Source organism: Pararge aegeria, chromosome 15, assembly GCF_905163445.1.
Source record: "Pararge aegeria chromosome 15, ilParAegt1.1, whole genome shotgun sequence".
In the NCBI taxonomy this organism is placed as follows: Eukaryota; Metazoa; Arthropoda; class Insecta; order Lepidoptera; family Nymphalidae; genus Pararge; species Pararge aegeria.
The window spans coordinates 7,653,026-7,670,826 of record NC_053194.1 but is presented as its reverse complement, the minus strand read 5'-3'; the positions used below and the strand labels follow the sequence as shown (position 1 = coordinate 7,670,826).

General features: G+C 33.4%; 2 protein-coding genes across 3 annotated transcripts; one reads left to right on the top strand and one right to left on the bottom strand.

Moving 5' to 3' along the window:
- Nucleotides 1-7,910: 7,910 nt before the first annotated feature.
- LOC120629799 lies at nt 7,911-10,248 on the bottom strand. 2 transcript variants are annotated; one of them, XM_039898849.1, is made up of 3 exons: nt 9,985-10,248; nt 8,737-9,161; nt 7,911-8,113 (listed from the first exon to the last, which is right to left on the bottom strand). In XM_039898849.1, the coding sequence occupies exons 1-3, from the start codon at nt 10,065-10,067 to the stop codon at nt 7,938-7,940; spliced, it is 684 nt and encodes a 227-aa protein (XP_039754783.1). In that variant the 5' UTR covers nt 10,068-10,248; the 3' UTR covers nt 7,911-7,937. The 2 variants fall into 2 exon arrangements, with proteins under 2 accessions (XP_039754783.1, XP_039754784.1); XM_039898850.1 differs by lacking the exon at nt 9,985-10,248 and adding an exon at nt 9,371-9,664.
- Nucleotides 10,249-10,346: 98 nt separating this feature from the next.
- On the top strand, nt 10,347-13,801 carry LOC120629798 (cullin-5). Its single transcript, XM_039898848.1, has 4 exons — nt 10,347-10,597; nt 10,668-11,229; nt 11,431-13,061; nt 13,614-13,801. Exons 1-4 carry the CDS (start codon nt 10,589-10,591, stop codon nt 13,749-13,751), a joined length of 2,340 nt encoding a protein of 779 aa, XP_039754782.1. The 5' UTR covers nt 10,347-10,588; the 3' UTR covers nt 13,752-13,801.
- Nucleotides 13,802-17,801: the final 4,000 nt, after the last annotated feature.

The window sequence follows — 17,801 nt, the reverse complement described above, 5'->3', positions numbered from 1 at the left end:
CGCGCTACCATCTTTAACAACATCACCAGGTGAGATTGCAGTCAAGAGCTAACTTGTAGTGTCATAAAATGTATGAGCGTGAAAAACTCTGTTCTACTATTCCAACGTTACGCCACGTTTATTTATAAGACTCCTTTAGTTTAGCGTTTAACGTATTTAAAGGTTTAAGAAACGTATAAGAAACAAAATTAATTTAGATATATTTATAATCGAAAAGATATATTATACATACTTACGATATTTTAGGGATAAGTGAAGATTATATTTAGTGTTCTTGAACCTGGACAACTGACATAGTAGTTTTATGTCTATTGTGTTTCCAATTCGTTCAGGGTTTAGGGACTGTTTTCAGGTGGCTCCAAGTTAAACGCGCAGCCAACAGAATTCTCCACTAAAAACTAATTATTATTTTGTTTTAACAATTATAAAATTATTTCTGTTAGTTAATAGTTATTCAAAGTTTTTATACATGATAACCTAAAGCCGCCAGCCAAATATACTCTCATGGAAATATGTAAATGCCAAATTGGATCACCAAGGTTCAACCTCACATACATTTTATTTCAAATTCAGAGTAGTTACGCTGTGTTTTGTGCTAAATTTGGTCACACTTTAACTGACTGCATATTGGATATAAGCAGGTGTTACTTTGCGGAATTCCATGAAATTTTATAAAAATTAAGCTTAATTTGCTATAATCCACGATAAGCAGGTGAATCTGTATCTTGTAATTTAGAATTTCTTCAATAGTTATACTCCACACCAAACAGATCTTCGCCAATGAAGAAATTATAAATAACACCATACATAACTCCTGCTTGTCGCGGAGAATAGCAAATTAAGCTTAATTTTCGTAAAGACAGCATATGTCAAAGGTCAAAACGCGATAAAACACTGGAGGTTACCAAAATAATGGCATTAGAACATAGAATGCGATAGAAATATTATCAAAAGAAAGTGGTTTAGAAAAAGAACTTCTAAATTTCTCTTCAACACTGCTCGTTATTTGGCGGAGTTTTTAGAGTTTATTGAGCTTGATCATACATTAAATGAAAAACGTTACATATAAGCGATGTGATTTTTAATATTTCTATGTTCTTGAAACAATAAGAGTTTATTATTTTACACACATTTAATATAATTAAATATTATATATTCCGCTATACTCTTGACCTGTTGTGGCCAGTATATGCCCAGTGAATGTTGATGGAGGCGTAATGCTTTCTTTATTTTTAATAATTACTTGTATATACTTTTACAGTTATTGAATTTTAATAGTTTATTAATACGTTTTCAGTATGTACCTAACTAAGTATAGATTTAATATTTTACTACAGTCTCGTCTGAAAATAGTTTGACTCAAAGTGTTTTAATTAGGCTAGAGGTTTAAGTGGAATTAAGCTTCTTTGGCTTAATCGGTATCCAACTCAACAAAACCAATACAATGTTACAAACGAATTAAACAACAGTGTAGATCACTGTAACCGAAATTAATATCGAATATTGCCTTAAGGTCATCTAAGGTCGGGTGGATTAAAATCGATGGAAAAGCAGGTTATACGCACTTGTTATACAATCTAATACTAATTGAAATGAAATATTTTTTTATTGTTATAATATATTCATAGTTCTATACATCTATAATATTTGGGAAACCTGCACACGAAAAACATTCTGTGACGTATTTTTTTACACTTTGTAATACGAGAACTGACAATAATAATTATTACGCCCAAAATTGGGGTAAGAGTGTTACGATTCGCTAGTTATAGACAATCCGCTGGCCTATTCTGTTTCTCATTAATAGCCTATGACAGTCCACAGCTGGACTAAAAGCCTTTCCCAACGGGAGTGTTTTCCCATCATCACCACGCTGGACAGACGGGTTATCGATTGCAGTAGATGGTAGTAATATCACAGAGGACTCTGCTGGCCGTTCTCCGTTATACTCCCTTAGTCGCCTCGTAGGAGACCCGCGGAAATGGGAGGGGTGGTGTCATTCCGAACTGCCGCATGGCACTATTTTTTATCTGAGTCTAGATGAATTCATGAAATTAATTACTAGTAATTTCATCTTAAAAATGTTAGTTTCAAAACTATAAAAAGTTAGTCATCAAATAACTGTGAATCAATTATTAAACTTATAGAGTTAACGTCATAGCCATGAATCTGGGTTGAAAAGTAAGTGTGCAGTATGCAAAAAATGGGCTTATCTATGCTATTTCCAAATTTTAACACTCGAGAAAGCTATCTTGAAATAAATGAAATTTGATGACATTGACATGATTGACACCAAGATGCAGAATAGGTCTGCAGATCCATAAAGTTTATGGTCACCGGAGCCTGAGGCTTGTCAGGGTAGCGTTTTCTTGTAATCTTTCCTTTGTCACTTGTATTGTTGTTTAATATCGATAGTGTAAAAATTTTCACTGCGAAATCACATTGTTAAAATCATTGAAACGTGTGATAAAACTGATAAAACAACCGAGATTGCTAATGATTGATATACTCGTGGACGTCGAATTATTTTTATTTACTGACAGTAAGATATAACAACCGTAATATATTTGTTATATATAAACATGTTACGGTTGTTAAATATTTCTTGTTTTTTTTAAAGAGTTAAAACAAATAAATACCAAATTAAAGCACTGTGTGTTATGAAAGTGAATTATTTTCTTATCTTATAATTATTAGGTCACTTTACTAGCTTATTAATAAGGTTGGTACCTGACTTGCACGTGTTATTTAGTAAGGTTATCCGCTCTTTCCACTGCATATACAATCTATCGCCATTCTATCATAGATCAGCAACACTGAGTTGTTCTTATTATGTTTACGATCAGCTCGCTTTCGTGCGGGGTTTTTTTACCCATATTTCTAATACGATACGAAAAGGCTTTTCCAGGGTACAGATTCTGTACCCTGCCTTATTGAGTACCTTCAAGGCAAGAGTGAATAGTTATTTTCTAGACGAGCACTCAAATTTAGAACTCGTCATTGCTTTCCGTCCGGCATGATTTTCGTTAAACACAAGGCTATATGTAAAAAAATAAATTATTAAAAGATAGAATACAATTAACTTGACTTGCCTGATATCGTTAATACTGTAAGTACATAGCGAACTTTTTTATTTCGTATTCATACAATTGATTTATATAGTTCTCAGACTGATATAAATTAAAAATTACGAATTTACGTTCCCGTGCAACGTATATATATAAAAACTCTATTGTGTAAAAAATCCAACGCCTAATTTTCGAGTTTTAAGGAAGTTGAATTTTTAAATCTATCGATGAAAACATGATTCATATATATGCACTAATTTAAATATATATTCAACTAATCCGCCGATTATTACGATACTATTTTCCGTCTAATCATCATTATATTTATATGTAAATCGTATAGTAATTATTTTTTATGTCTCATTGTTTAGCATTATCATTACTCTACTATTCGCTGTAACAGTTTAAGCATTTCGCCACTACGATATATTTGTATTTTATTTGTTATATCTGTTAAATTACATTATTTACTATTTACGAGTAAAATAGTTTATGTAAGAGTAAATATAAGATGTTTATGGGTAATAAATATTTAGATTTTATTATATTTTATGCCTTCTTGTTAAAAGCTTCTTATACTAACAGCTGCAGCATGAATATTTTGTTTCACTCATAGAATAATTTAAAATCAACTAACTAGTGGCTATCGCACTCAAAATTGGCTACATACTTTATTTTATTCCTTCATCTTGAAGCAATCATTAATATTGCCAGAATACTATTTAGTATTGATTTTAATAATTTATAATAAATATAAAACATTTAGCAATGAAAATGATTTGAATGTACTTTACTAGAAAAGCTAGATTACTTTTTGTTCATTTGAACGTGGAAAAATCTTTATTGTATTTTGATAGATCATTTCTTGAGAAAGGCTACTTAACTTCACGCTAAGAAGTTACTAACACACCCTTGGGTCGTATCGCCCTCCCCAAAAAGTAAAGCTGGTAATAGTTTATATCGAAGTCGAAGTTATCGAAGTCTCTCCAAGACTCAAATTAACGATCTAGCTAAGGTAACGGATTAACTAATTTTTATTAAATTGTCTTATATTGGGTATCTAATAGGAATTGATAAGAACCATCAAGCCTAGGCTTTGATTTTATGACACTTTGATAAATCCTTTTAAAATGTTTAAATGCGAGAACTTTATATAAATTAATAAGGTATACCAAGGCTAAATAATTTCATATTAATAAATTATTTAAGCATGAACTTAAGACAAACCCCGGTCCAACATTCGCAAAAAAAGCCTATAGCTAATATGAATCTGAAAAACCAACCAAACTAACATTTTATATTAACCAATAGTTTTGACAATTGTATAATTCAGACTTCTTTCGAATCGCATAAATGTATCTATCTCACATTTTTTTTATGAGAATTACTAAAGCGAAGATTATAAATGAGAGTTATTAAGTAAAAAAAAAACTATACTCGCAATTTAATTACAAGTAGATTATTTTGTTTTGTTTTGTCATTGTCGTAGATGCTGGTATAATGTAAATACATGGCGTCAGTCGTCATTAGTTTTAGGTTTCATTAGTTACTACCCTCTCTTTCCACCGTCGCGTAGAAACCGATTAGGGGTATGGGTTCAACTGCCATATCTGCTCCCTAACAGGTTAGCCCGCTACCATCTTAGACTGCGTCATCATTTGCCATCAGGTGAGATTGCAGTCAAAGAGTAACTTGTAGTGGAATAACAAAAAAACAAGGTTGAAGCGCTTTCAGCGCTAGTAATCTCCACTTCACGGTGGACGGTACTGTTGCGAGAGAATTCCACCACAGATTGCGTAGGGTAAAATTATCTAAATACGTTTACTTATTCGTTCGTTTTGTATGAAACCGAAAGAGAGCCACCTAGTTACAAAACTGGGCAACACTCGTCATTAGATGGCGTTCTTTCGATTCCATAGCTATGTATAAAATGTCAGAGTAGGCACGCAGTTATATGGGTTAACTATTTAACTGTGCCTTTCCATCAAGTAGGTGAAGGCCACACCTCGGGGCTTTTTTTCCTATTTCGACCTTGTACCGTCGAACGCCCAATCGGCTTATTTTTCCTTGAGATTTTATAAAATAACTTCAAGTTGAATAACATTGTCAACGTTTTAATTTATTGGTAGAAGGTATATAATCCTACAAATGCATTTGATTTGTCAGCTTAGCTGTGTCGCATGCGTAACGTCAGCAACTCAATTAGGCCAATCGACACTTCCACCATTAGTTCCAATATTGGCTACCGGGTCAGATGAGTTTGTTATACTGTCTATATAATAAATAGCGGATACCAACCTACCTAAAACCATTAGATAGAGTAAGGCATTTAATAGCTGTAATACGCTCTGACCCATGGTTCAATTGATAAAGTTGACGTTAATTTTGTAAGTAATTATCCAGATTTATTGTACTAAATTTAAAGTATTGGAATGTGATAGAACGTTACTTTCCAAATTTTTTGTGTTAGTACGTATGGCCCACACGTCAAACAACACTTTATGTTAGGTAAAAGCTCGCACTCCAATGCATTAATTTCAGTATTTTCGGAGTTTAGTCCAATATTGGGATTCTGAGGACTATTTAATAAAAACTTCTAATTAAATAAGGCTGAAAGTCGGATCCAGAACTCATTGTTACAAATAGGCTTGACATAGACTTGAAGCTCTTGAAGCGTTCATATATATTTTATAATTACTGTACCTACATAACTCTATCTATTTAAACTAATTTAAGAAATTATTCTTTACGTTTAAATGAAATAATTAATATGTAAATTATGGCGCTCTACAAGTACAAGTATTAAAATTAGGATTAGTCTTAAGATTTTATAAAAATATAATTGTGGAATTCGAAGTTTTCCATAAATCGTATGCGGTTATATTATAACGTGATTTACTATTGCGAATTGCATTAATATCTGTATATTCAGAATTTATCACGCCATGTAATACTTGTTTCCGAATCTCCATATTTCGAAAAAAAAAAAAAAAAAAGTTGTCACTACGTTTGCAACACATTTGCAACTTTTAATGGTGAAGACCGAGCGAAAGGGTCGATTGTGAAATTTGCGATTTTCTATAATATTGTTATTGGTTGAAATTATGGTACCTGCTCTCGCTTTAATTGCGTATTTTAGCCAGTTTAAGAATAATTATATCCAATCAAAAATAACGAGGATGCTTCGGTATTCGAGCGAAACGAGCATCGGGTCTTGGGAAAAAAATGACTATGGGCTTGGTTGTCGTGCTTTAGGCAAATTAAGCTCAATAATGATTGTACCTAATCAGAAATGGTGCAGTCATCACATAGTAGCTAAGTCATTCTACGATAAAAATCGACCTCCCGATCATTTTCTCGATTGTGTTATCTCCTCCGTTTTGGTGACCTCATTAGAGCTAGAACAATGATTAATCAATTGTTCTACAACATTGTTGCAAAATATTTCAATATTAAGAATAAATAATTATAAAACACAAAATAGGTATTGAACCTTTTACTAAGGTTAGTTACCGGTGCCTTTATGGAAGCGATGGCAACATTTTCTAAAACAATATTTTTTAGGGTTCCTTAAGAAACAGGTAGAACCAACTTTACCTTATGGTACGACATCGTCTGTCTTTACCAACTTACTACCTTATTTAGAGCTCATTATTTGTGCTATTGACTTGAATTTTGAAATGAGTAGATCAATGAAGAAAGTAAAAATAAGGCAACAACGTAAGAGTTGGTATTTTAAAATGGGATAAGTGTGGTAACCATACTTACCGACTAAGTATGTGCTCGATTGATTGATGATGATGATGAATTGTTTAGGAACTGCCTGGCCTTCTAAGAACGGAACCGTAGCTTAGGTTAGGTCAGATTACCTAACCTAAGCTACGGTTCCGTACATGGCGCACCGGTAGCTTTGAGAGAAATAAAAAACCTATTAATTTTTAACTTCATTTTGTTTTTATTAATTGTTGTTATAGAGGCAACAGAAATGCCTAAACTGTGAACATTTCATATCTCTAATTGTATTTCACGTAACTGACAGACAATCAGACGGACCAACAGCGTTGGCTTTATAATAGGGACCCGTTCAGTATGGAACCCCAAAAAAATATGGAATAGCTACCAAGATCAATAATCAAGGTTTGCGCTCTAGTTACACGCATATCACATGCACATATAGATTAATACATACCTGAATATATACTTATCTACATTTGTAGGACGTATCTATATTAAATTAGATTATAAGTGTATAATGTAATGTATAATTTTCGGTTTTATAGGTTAATATAATGTAATACATGTTTAACTAAGTGAAGTTTTCTTATAAGCATAGATAATTCCCCGACTTCCTTGCCATGGTTTAGGGTTGTCAATTATTGTCTTCCTAGGAATCATTTAAACAATTTTAAGCTATACTCTAAAGAGCATTCTGTTGCGATAGTAAATAAACATTGTATCAGGTTTTTACATATAATGAAACTATGGCAGCAATGTGTTGTAATTTTTTTTAAGAAACATATTTTCCACCTTTCTATCCTAGTTTATTAAAATGATAATCCTAAAATTATCAGTATAACTTGAACACAGTGAAATGATCACTAAAAATATACCTGAATTTTTTAAACTTATTTTTATTTTCTTCATTTTTTTTGCTATAGTAACCAAACTGAACTGTTCTGCGATCCAACAGGCTGTGCTTATTTTTGTATAAATTATGTTTTATGTTGTCTTAAAATTAAGTTTGAGTAATTTTATTAATAACTTTCTGTTATATTATGTGTATTATAAATATGTTATTTTTTTAATAATCAGATTGTTTTGAGTTTAAGTAAATAAAGTTAATTAATACATAACAAAATGTTTTATTTATCAAATGTACAAGTTAGAATTAAGCAATCCATTGACTTTTGTTTTACAAATGCTGTCAATAATTTTTAGTTTCTCCAATATTTGCTGTATTTCATCTGTTTGATACTCTTCAGTGTGTTCAATATAATATACAAGTGTAGTAGCTGGTAACTCCAAATGTTCTCTTAGACAAGTTACTAAAACATAAAATAAATTGCTAATGTTAGTTTTATCTTATATTAATGTATTTACTAAGATAAGTTGAAAAGCTAACAAAAAGTAATTAAATATATATACTACGATACTACACACATCACCATCTAGCCTCAAAGTAAGCCTAGCGTGTGGTACTAAGATGACAGATAAATATTTTTAAGGAATAATATACATAATAACATTTTCACACAAACATTTTCCACTTATGGGAATCGTACCCACAGCTTTGGACACAGAAAGCAGGATCACTACACGCTGCACAAATTGGCCATTGAATTACACATTATTAGCGAAGTAATGTATAATCATGTCATATTTACAAAGAAGGCAATTCTAATAACGTGTATGTCAACAATAATTATATTATGTTCTTTACACATATTTAAAATTTCTTAACAGAAAAATCCTAAAACCAACTCAAACCAAGAATCTAACCTAGAACCATAGATCCATGTTTGAAATTGCTAACCACTAGACTAACAAGTCAGTGAAAGTTTATGTGGGAAAAATTTACTCACAATATCACATGGATTTATGTCAGGTATGTAGAGGAAATTGCAAGGAACCAATTATATTATAAATAATCAAATTCAAAGATGTTTACCTCCTGCAGCAACCCCTGATACAATATTGGGCTGTTCTAGTTTTTCAAATTTAAATTCGCACAGTTTCTGTGTTTTTGTAGAAGTAGTCACCTCTCTGATAACCAAGGGTGAATACAGTTGACTTGCAGTTTGATACTCTAACAGTGGTTTTGTCTGTATTGTTATGACATCTTTACTCTTAGTTAGAAGTGGTTTCAACAGTTCTACAATCTCACTGCTCTGAAGCAGATTGTAATCCTTGATTGTGCAAACATATTTATTGGATGGCAATTCAAATAAATGTAAGTTTGCATCCAGAATCGAGTTTTTTAATTGCAAATGGAACTTTGGGTGCATTTTTACACATTCTGACATGTACCTTCCTTCTAGAATAAAGAGTGTGTAAATTTTGTCTGCTGAATCTAAGGGCCATTGCCATTGCAACCTGTAAAAGAAAACAATCATCATAAAAATAATAATAAGCAAACAATGTTTTATTGCTGGCCACAGCTACACAGGCTTCCGTATAAGATCCATACACTGTAGCAAGGACTAAGGTAATTGAACTTATAATTAACAATCATTATTGTAAGACCATAATAATAAGATTTTGCAGAGAGATTTGGCATTCAAGAACTTTAGAATAAACGTAACTTGTCATTAAGAGGCATTAAAATGCAGTAGACTCTTTCTTCAATTTAATTACGAAACAGACAGCTGGGATTCTCTTAGCACATTTATTTATAACTAGATCCTTTGCCATGAAATAAGTTTTACACCAAAAATATAAACCAACAAAAAACTTTACTTAGATTACTTTTTTATTTAACTTGTTATTGTTATTTGGCAGTTTGCTAAAATTTATTTAAATGATAGTACAGCTTTAATAAATTTTGTTATAAAAAATGTTTAGGATAATCTTATAGGGTTTCTATGGCATTTTGCCTCGCCACCCTATTGTGACAACACTTATGGGTAATTGTGATAATTTATACACATGACTTAATATACCGTTTGCAAGGTAGGTAAAGAATAAATTAGGATCTCGGATCTCCAAAGTCGTCGAGTTTTAGCATCAACTTTGCTTGACAGTCGATATAATTTTTGAATATTATAATGTTGATAAATTGTTGTATTTCCTTGGAGGTGTTACGCAGGGAGCCGCTGGTCGCAAACAACAGAAGACAGACTGATTGTGAATCAAGAATGTTATGTACAGCAGAGGCTGTGCATCGGTTGATATGATGATGAACCATTGAGTTACTTACGCTGTATTATCAGTTATTTCATCATCCCAATCTTCCCAGGTAGACCGAGTGATTGGTTCAACAATTTCACCAAATGTTCCCATTCTAATTTACAATATGTACCTATTATTTATTAACACAAGCAATGGAAATTATCCGTGATTTCAAGAAACTTTAAGATTTTAATTATACAAGAGCCTGGTCTAAATTAAATAGGCGAGATAAAAATATGGGATAGGTTGATATCTGTTTGTTTTTATAGAATTTTGAAGTTTTGACAGTTACCACTTATTAGATTGTCAATGTTGGTGATAACGCAAGTTTTTATTTTTTAAATGGCTGCATCTGGGATATTCCCTATAGTGTGCTATAGTGAGTTGTAACTTGTAGATCTTCTGTGGAAACAAAATTCTGCAATATTGCCTGTAGAAGTATCGTAGTCTGTGGTATACTATAAAAAAAAAAACAAAAAGAAAACAATATGGCAGAAGGAAGACCGAGTTCAGAGTTTCACTCTTTTTAGAAATTGAGAAATAAATTGAAAATTATATAGACTTAAACATTAATATTATGATAAGTGTTTTGTTACCTATTAATGTGCATTTGTAATTGTAAATAAGCAATCATGTTAAAGGTGTGTATTTATTATATTCGATGAATTTAATAAAAATATACTTATTTAATTAAATTTCAATCTCTTTAAGGATAAAGGGCAAGTCACTTTTGAAGATAAATGGCCATCAATGCGCCCTATAGTCTTAAAATTATTAAAACAAGAAACTGTTTCCCAAATCGAATGGCAAGATCTTTTCGGGGCGGTGCACTCAGTGTGCCTGTGGGATGAAAGAGGCCCATACAAAGTCAGGGAAGCACTCCAGCAGGACATTATGATGTATATCAAACAGGCTCAGGCTCGAGTTCTTGCCCAGCGTGAAGACCAAGCACTACTTAAAGCTTACATTGCTGAATGGGGGAAATTTTTCACTCAGTGCAACTATTTGCCCACACCATTCCGTCAATTGGAGAGTTCCATTAATAACATAAGCAAAGTAGCGAGTGCAAATGCTTCAAACTCACAAAAAAAGAATAACAACAATAATATAGAGGAAAGTTTAGTGAGGAAATTGATGTTGGATTCATGGAACCAGAGTATCTTTATGGATATTAAGCAAAGGCTTCAAGATTCTGCCATGAAACTTGTACAAGCAGAACGCAATGGTGAATCTTTTGACTCCCAGTTAGTTATTGGGGTAAGAGAGTCATATGGTAAGTTGTTTAATTTTCATTTGGTGTTCCACAGCATAGTATTTTCTTACTTGTATTTCCATAACTTGCAACCAGGCCTTAATAAGTTTAATGCAAGGGTATGATATAAGCCCATTTCCTAACTCTGGCTGGTACTAAGAATTTTTGGAGAACAACCCAATATTATTGTCTTAATAACTCATTTGTTCTGTTCATTTTCAGTTAATTTATGCTCAAATTCTATTGATAAGCTTCAAATATATAGAGATAATTTTGAGGCTGCTTATATGCAAGCAACTGAAGAATTTTATAAATTTAAGGCAAATGAACATTTGCTTGCCAATGGTGTGCAATCATACATGAGATACGCTGATCAACGTCTTAAGGAGGAAGAAGCTCGGGCCCATCGGTACTTAGAACCAGGAAGTGGAAGTGTAGCTGCACTCACTCAGTGTTGTGAAAAAGTTCTAATAGGTGAGCATCTGCCAACATTGTTAGCAGAGAGTGCTCCTTTAATAAAAGCTGGAGAAACAGAAAAGCTTCAGCTTATGTTTCGTCTTCTCGATAGAGTCCCTGAAGGTGTTACACCTGTATTAAGGGATTTAGAAGCTCACATTGTGTCAGCTGGGTTGGCAGATATGGTAGCTTCTGCCGATATAATAACATCTGACTCTGAGAAGTATGTTGAGCGACTACTAGATCTATTTAAGAGATTCAGTACTTTAGTAAAGGATGCTTTCTTGGATGATCCAAGGTTCTTGACCGCCAGAGATAAGGCATACAAGTGTGTTGTGAATGATACTACTGTGTTCAAATTGGAATTGCCATCCTCAGCACTTTTACGTGGCAGCAAAGGCACAGCACCTGAAAGTAAATGCCCAGAACTACTTGCTAACTACTGTGATATGTTGTTGCGTAAAACACCTTTGAGCAAAAGGTTAACTAGTGAGCAAATTGAGTCTAGGTTAAGAGATGTATTATTAGTGCTGAAATACATTGAAAACAAAGATGTCTTCATGAGATATCACAAAGCACACCTCACTAGGAGGTTAATATTAGACTCCAGTGCAGATTCTGAAAAAGAGGAAGATATGGTTGAATGGCTACGTGAAGTTGGTATGCCAGCTGACTATGTCAACAAGTTAGCTCGTATGTTTCAAGATATTAAGGTCAGCGAAGATCTTAATACTCAATTTAGGGGAGAAACTACTAGGCATGATGCAATTAATATTAAAATACTCAATGCTGGTGCATGGGCCCGTGGCTCGGAGAGAGTCACTGTTAGTCTGCCACTAGAACTAGAGGACTATATACCGGAAGTAGAAGACTTTTATAAGAAGAAGCACTCTGGCAGGAAATTGCAATGGTATCACCATATGAGTAATGGAACCATTACATTTGCCAATTCAGTGGGTAGATTTGATTTGGATGTTACAACTTTCCAAATGGCTGTATTGTTTGCTTGGAATCAGAGACCTATGGAAAAAGTAACTTACGAAAACTTAAGACTTGCGACTGAATTGCCCGATCCAGAGTTAAGGCGGACTTTATGGTCGTTAGTTGCTTTTCCTAAACTTAAACGACAGCTGTTATGCTATGAACCTATTGTACAAAATCCCAAAGATTTTTCAGAAAATACAATTTTTTGGGTTAATCAAGAATTTGCCCTTATTAAAAATGGAAAGCCACAGCGACGGGGAAAGATTAATTTAATTGGAAGGCTCCAACTTAGTACTGAACGTTCACAATTAGAAGATAATCATTCCATTGTTCAGCTAAGAATTCTACGAACTCAAGAAGCTATAATAAAGATCTTAAAGATGCGAAAACGGATCACAAACACAGCCCTTCAGGTAATTTATTAGTTTTTAGTAAATGATATTTTGAACATGAATTGCATCTCAAGTCCAAATTAAATAAAAAAAAAATTTACATTTGTATTTATGTATATACTAACTTTTACATGTACATATATTATGTTATGTACATATACTCCTATTAAGGATTACATGAATGATATAAAAGGTATGAATTGCTCTAACTTCATAGCTAAATATTAATTTGTCTTTGAGTTATTCTATTTGTGCTAAATTTGTTGTGGGATCTTCTTAGACCAGGACGCGTTCTGAACTTTCCTAGCTAGTTTTAAGTTAACGCGCCATAAGAGTCTGCGATAAGGTCTACATGAATAAAACATTTTTGAATTTGAATTTGTTTTTATGCTTGTGTATGTTTGAGTGCAGTAACCACAGAAGAAGGCTGTTCTTAATTTTAAAATTATTAACAGAAAGCCCATCATGCTCAGTCAGTATGGAGTTATCCATGCCTCTATAACCTATAGTTAATATGGGTGAAACAGCATGTTATAACTTGTGTAATTTTACATTGTCTTATTATTATTACAGAGTGAACTTATTGAAATCCTGAAGAATATGTTCCTTCCGTCGAAAAAAATGATAAAAGAACAGTTAGAGTGGCTCATTGAGCACAAGTACATGCGACGCGACGATGAGGATATCAACACTTTTATATACATGGCCTAACAACCTCTCAAGTGTATGTGAATATCAAATAAATTATTTACTCAAGATCAGCCAATGTTATTTTTTTTTTATATATATACTAGCCGTTTCCAGCCCGCTTCGCTGGGCGAATTGAAAAAGGAAATAAATTACATTTTATGTTTCATTTTTATTTATTTTTTTCATATTTTTATTATTCTCCTTTTTTTTTATTTTTGTATGAACATAAATAGGCCCCGCGGATAGAACTGTAAGCATCGATATTGTTTAGACTTACTCAAATTCCAAATTCCATCGATTTAGCCTGTATCTTTCATCCAGGTGATTTTTCTCACTAATATTAATTGTAACTTTCAATGTGCAATCATTTCCGTGCCTTTCTTCCAAAAATTAATAATAATTGACATGAAGAAAAAAATTTGAAATGAGCATTGAAAGTTTAAGTTAAAGTCATTGCAAGTCTCATATGTGAAGTTGAAATCTATCTAGGTTCAAGTGCGACGAATTTTCTGTTAACTAAAATTTTCTCCGTGACATCAATTTTTTATAGAAAATTAATTGTGCATGTTTTTTATGAATTCTATTGGAATAAGTAACTAAATTTCTTTTCCACATCTCATGTGCTTGTAAAATGCATTCATTTTAATCTGTTACATTTCCGCGATCCCGCAATAAAAGAATTCGTCGGTTATGTAGTCTGCAAAAGTAAAATGAATGTAAAATTCTTAGTCCGTTGATTGGATAGCTACATGTAAAGTTAAGTTTTTGAAACCTCTCAATGACTTTTTCTCCGCTGCCAAAAAGACGATTGTTGTAAGGAAATACACGAATATCCCCACCAAATTTTGAGTCTGTAGAAGTTACAGGTTAGAAATAAAATTTTTAGATTTTAACACCCACCCCCGCAATTCCTGTCGGAAGTAGACTTTATTGAAATCCATTTTGAGATGTTCTTTATGTGAATAATAAAAGATTCCTACCATATTTAGAATTTTTAGAAGCTATATTTCGAAATAGAATTTTTTTATTGTTAACACCCACCCCCGCAAACCTTATTGGAGGTGATTCATTGTAAAATCCGCTCGAAGATCATTTTTATATTACATATAGAACACTCACTAAATTTGGAGTCTATAGGAGCTATCGCTTGGAAATTGAAAATTTTCATTGTTAACGCCCCCGCAATCTTCTTTGGGGTGGGATATCGTAAAATTTGTTCATAAATCATTTTTACATCACTTATAGAAAATTCCTACAAAATTTGGAGCTTGTAGGAGCTTTAGCTGGAAAATTAAAAATATTAATTGTTAATACCCACCCCCGCAACCCCCTGTGGGGTGAGCTATCGTAAAATTCGTTCATAGCCTATTTCTACACCTCTTACAGAAGATTCCTACCAAATTTGAAGGAGCTATAGTTTAAAAACGGGAATTGTTCATTGTTAACGCCCCCGCAATCCCCTTTGGGGAATGAATTTCTTAAAATCTATTCATAGCTGACCTCTACATAGCAAAAGTAATATTCCTACCAAGTTTCACGTCTTATGGTTCCCGAGATTTCGTGGTGAGTGACTATATAGATGGGAATTCTTCGATTATCATCGAAATTTTTAACTTTTTATCGGGCTTTTTAAAAAATTTCTTACATACAAAACTTTCTCCTGACAATTCTGAAGATAAAAAAAGCCCAATTGGTCTAGCCGTTCTCCACTACCGTGAGTAGATTCTTAGCTGAATGTAAAAAACCATAATCCGTTTAATACACTCTGTTGAAATCCATGAAAACAAAAGAATCAAGAGAAAATGCTTATTTTTTGTTTTTATTAGCGGGATAAATGTTCATAAAAGTAAAACAGCAATAAAAAAATGAAGGAATGTTGGAATTCAAAAAATATATAGCCATAAACCATCTAGGAAAAATTTCGCATCGAATGGTGGTAGTTTCATGTCGATACGATCGGTTTAGGCGTGATTGAGCCTCAAACGAAGACCATTTTCATTATATATATATAGAAGATATATATATTAATAGCGGGCAAACGAGCAAGTGGGTCACCTGATGATAAGTGATCACCGCCGCCCATAATCATCTGCAGCACCAGAGGAGCCACCGATGCGTTGCCGGCTTTTAAGGAATTTGTTTATCCGCGCCTTGAATAACCCTAGATTGTATTTTTGAGGAAACACATCAGATGGGAGATTGTTCCATAATTTGCAAGTAGCATAATTTGCGCTTTAGAAATGATCTGGTATTATTTTAATCAAGGAATCTGAAACTCATTTTGTAAAAATGTGAACAACTGGCTAGAAATTAAAGGATATTTCAGTCTTTAATTTACACTAGCAGTAAACTAGCATTCTTTTTGTGACAGAGTAGTTACTACCACACTACAACCTTGCTCATTTCTGCCGCTAAGCAGCATTGATACAATGCTGTGTTCCCGTCCAGTTCCGGGGTGTGGTTGCTGGGGTAATACGAGGCACACGAGGCTTAACCGCCGCTTACACCTACGCCTAGGGTTGATTGACGCATAGCGGCACGTTTTTTTTTTAAATAAATAAATATAGTACGACAAGACACATCGCTATCTAGCCCCAAAGTAAGCGTAGCTTGAGTTATGGGTACTAGCATTGCTGATGAATATTTTTATGAATATAATACACATAAATACTTATAATATACATATAAACACCCAGACACTGAAAAACATTCATGTTCATCACACAAACATTTTTCCAGTTGTGGGAATCGAAACCACGGCCTTGGACGCGGAAAGCAGGGTCACTGCCCACTGCGCCACTCGGCTGTCGTGGGTAGTTGAATACCTTGTGAACTGTTGCTGTTGCTTTTTGGTAATAGGCGATGAGTTTCCGTGATGGCCAATTTGCTTCATCCGCCAATTATTACTACAAAAATAAATTTTAGGTCTAACCTAAAACCCCAAGCTTGAAAAATATAATGTATTGAAGTGTGTAGATGGAGGGAGTCCATTGATATTTTCATACCTTCTCTGTTTATTACACACCTTGACTAGGTTGTTTGTATCGCATTGCGTTTTCGTTACATACTTATCTTATATCTTTAAACGGGCAATTCTTGTATATATATATATATATATATATAATTAGAATGTCGGAATCGACTCCAACGATTTTCATGAAATTTAGTATACAGGGGGTTTCGGGGGCGATAAATGGATCAAGCTAGGATTCGTTTATATTGGAATCTCGGATTTATATTGGACATACGACAGTTTTTTTTAAGTCGACTCATTCGCGGACGAAGTCGCGCAGGTCCGCTAGTTATATTTTAAATAGTATTGATGAGAACGTTCTGTCTCATTTTGATGTCATTTATCTTTCATTTATATTTATGCCCTAGGAGAATGAATGAGCATTTGAATGAAACTAAACGTTAGTCAAAAAACTACAACACTACGGAATTCAGGATGAAGCACAGAACTTAATTACTATTTGCGCGATAGGATACAAATGGTAGAAGTTGGCGGTCTACCATATGCAAGTTGTGAAAATTGGTGTCCCTGTCCCACGGGCGTCTATATTAGGAACCATTCTTTGGTCATTTACATTAATGAGCTTCCTTGCCTTGCAAAGGACAATCACAGGATAGTATTGTTTGCTGATGATAGAGATTTTGTACCTAAACAACTCTCTCTCTAAAGCAATGGTTTGATGTTACCACCATTGTTGACAATGAGCGATGGTGATAACAAAAAGAACACCCGGCTAAGATTGTTGTGGGCTTCTCCTTAGACCAGGGTGAGTTTGGGACCCTTGTTTAAGAGCGAGTACTTGCTTTTGTACTACATAAGTTTACGAATAGTTATCGCCGTCATCTACATACTACTGTGTACATAAGTGCCATCTATGTGCCTCTTTGAATAAAGAAAAATTTGACTTTGACTACACTCTCAAGATGAAATATTATAGCTTGTCACACACAGAACAAAGTTACACAATTACGTTTAAATAGTTTGAAGTACGCCAAAATTTTCTCATGGAAACTATATGAAAATAAGTTAATAGGTACTTAAATTAATTAGTACCTCAT

Bases quoted from the DNA above. Each gene is read 5' to 3' on its own strand.
- LOC120629799 (XM_039898849.1), bottom strand. From the start codon at position 10,067: ATGGGAACATTTGGTGAAATTGTTGAACCAATCACTCGGTCTACCTGG. The intron at 9,162-9,984 runs GTAAGTAACTCA...TTTCTTTTACAG, and splicing joins GAAATAACTGATAATACAGC to GTTGCAATGGCAATGGCCCT. The intron at 8,114-8,736 runs GTAAACATCTTT...TTTATGTTTTAG, and splicing joins ATCAGGGGTTGCTGCAGGAG to TAACTTGTCTAAGAGAACAT.
- LOC120629798 (XM_039898848.1), top strand. The intron at 11,230-11,430 runs GTAAGTTGTTTA...GTTCATTTTCAG, and splicing joins TGGGGTAAGAGAGTCATATG to TTAATTTATGCTCAAATTCT. The intron at 13,062-13,613 runs GTAATTTATTAG...TTATTATTACAG, and splicing joins TCACAAACACAGCCCTTCAG to AGTGAACTTATTGAAATCCT.